We start from the raw sequence: 2,541 nt of genomic DNA on the forward strand, positions 1-2,541 counted from the left end.
CTGTTGCTGCTGTTGGCCTTATAATGTACTCTCGATGTTGTCACAGTCATGAGTCTTCTTTTTAAGGGGAGGGGTGATTTTTGTAGGAGATTTGTTGCCATTCTTTGTTGTTTCAACATTGAAATAACTGAAAATAATTATAATATGGTTCTTTCAACAATCCCCTCCCAGAACTTGAACTTCGAGTTGTGGACGTGGAGACTCTGGAACAAGAAGACAAACAAGAACTGGTCTATGGCTCTGAGCAGTCGGAAAACACCTTCTCTATCCCCGTGGAAACCCTCAAGAGTGTCAGCAAAGGTAGGCTCGAAAGTTTATAGTTTGAAAGTTGGTGAGTCTTGTCTTTAAGTAATGTCATATCAAGTTATTAAACACGACAATATAAAAAGTATAATGTAAAAAATGTTTGCGCCCCCCCCCCCCCCCCCCGAGTCTCTTCACTCTCGCACTCACACACACAAGCGGGTGCTCTGGTGTGGTCTCCTCCTTCTTTCCTATCAAACACATAACATTGTCCTGATCTCTCCTTTTTGGGTTTGTGACTCTCTTGTAACACCTCTAATCTTCAGCATTTGGGTGTTCTTTTGTGTTGCAAGTGCCGTAAAACTCTTACTAAAACCTCTCTCTCTCTCTCTCTCTCTCTCTCTCTCTCTCTCTCTCTCTCTCTCTCTCTCTCTCTCTCTCTCTCTCTCTCTCTCTCTCTCTCTCTCTCTCTCTCTCTCTCTCTCTCTCTTTCACATACACATACACATACACAAACATTTCAACCGCAAGTTACATCAATATATTGCTCCTATACTTACAGGAAAGCTAGCCAAAGCTGTCTTCATGACCCACTACTCTATGGCCGATATCATGGGAGGCAGGAAAAGAGGACATAAGAAAGCTAAAGGCAAAAAGATGCCCTCAGGATCACCTCATGATGATCCGGAGGTTGTGCGCGTGGGTTCTGTAAAGGAAAGGAAGACAGAGATGGACACAGACCAGGTGTATGAAGAAGAAAGCAATGAAGAGGTGGAGGAGGAAGAGGAAGAAGAAGAGGGTCCCAAGATAGCCAGTTACATCCTAAGCGCCTCTCTTGGTGTAGATGGTCACATTATGAAGCTTCCCAAACCTATCTCCTTCACAATGAAACACATTCAGGTAACTGGCTGTAACTTAATGTAACTAGTGTTTATTTTTTTTAAATTTTACTGCAGGTATTTTTACGCCCCCATTGACACAATTTAGATCATTTAGGAGGCAGGCTTCCGATCTTGCCTGTCAGGGCCAACCCAGCCTGTGAAGGATACATACAACATCCCTGCAGAAAAACCGAGATACTGAGATACTCGATGAAAATGTCTCCCCACTCTGGAATCGAACTACGGTCTCCTGTGTACGACGGCAAAGCAGCTGACTGATACACCACAGACGCCAGTACTGTAGTGCTTAAACAAACCTTCTCATGTCACAAACCGTATACACTAGGGTAGATATCGGCTGTAAACAGTGAAAGATCCTGTCAATTCGTTAGTGTTTGGGAGCGTGAAATCTGCATCTTGAACTGTATAATAGTGTATGCTTCCTGGGAAGCCGAGCATGTTTCTGAGTGTCTCAGGGTCTGCTGGGGCAATAATAGTTGTAAAGTGCATAGAGCATGTTGTAGGGTGCGGATATGCGCTATATAAATGTAATTATTATTATTATTATTATTATTATTATTATTATTATTATTATTATTATTATTATTATTATTATTATTATTATTATTATTATATTATTATTATTATTATTATTATTATTGTTGTTATTATCATTATTATTATCAGAAGCCACACCATCCTACCTCTATAATCTTAGGTATGCTCAAACTTTTTTCTAGTTTGGATATTTCTAATTTTATGATAACTGTTCAACACTTTCTGTCTCTTATATTGCAGCTGGTGGACGAAAAGGAATACATTCCTCTTTGCTCTTTTTGGAACGTCAGTGATGGGTAAGCGGCCTTCACAACATTCCTTTCGTGTTCTCGCTCGATATGTGCGCGTGTTTATTTGCGGTGGGATTGTTTGGGGGTTTGATTTTGTTGGGGGGTTTTGGTACTTATGTATATGTGTTTATATATGCATGTGCGTGAACGTGAGTGTGTGAATAAACTGAATCGTGTTGGACTATGACGGTCTGTCTTGTTAAATTGCCGTTTTTGTTGTGTGTTTTAATGTAGGTGTCTTTTACGTCCATGTTGACTGTTAGGAATTATTTTTTTAATATCATTAAGGGTATTGTACTCATTAGCCGTGTATCCATGATTAATCCTTATCTGCAATGACATATTATCCAAATTGTACGTTCGGCTCCCTAAAAAGGGGTACGGAAGTTGTTTGTTTTTTTTTGTTGTTCAAAATCTTACGACAACACAACATTATTTCACAATTTAGACGTGGGTGGTTGGCGGGTGCTCTGGTGTGGTTTGCTTCTTCTTTCCTATCAATCATCTATCGTCCTTATCTCCCCTCCTTCTTTTTATGTTTGTTACTCTCTCGTAACACCTCTAATCTT

The 2,541-nt window shown here is 40.0% G+C and overlaps 1 protein-coding gene across 1 annotated transcript in view; it reads left to right on the forward strand.

Annotated features, from left to right (window-relative positions):
- Positions 1 to 2,541, forward strand: part of LOC101862738 (adhesion G protein-coupled receptor L1) — a gene marked incomplete in the record, with an annotated part of 95,425 nt that overhangs the window by 62,238 nt on the left and 30,646 nt on the right. Inside the window, 3 exon segments of the mRNA XM_005101772.3 lie at positions 172 to 300; positions 806 to 1,143; positions 1,923 to 1,978. Coding sequence (XP_005101829.2) covers positions 172 to 300; positions 806 to 1,143; positions 1,923 to 1,978 — 523 coding nt within the window.

This window comes from Aplysia californica, unplaced genomic scaffold, assembly GCF_000002075.1.
Source record: "Aplysia californica isolate F4 #8 unplaced genomic scaffold, AplCal3.0 scaffold00298, whole genome shotgun sequence".
In the NCBI taxonomy this organism is placed as follows: Eukaryota; Metazoa; Mollusca; class Gastropoda; order Aplysiida; family Aplysiidae; genus Aplysia; species Aplysia californica.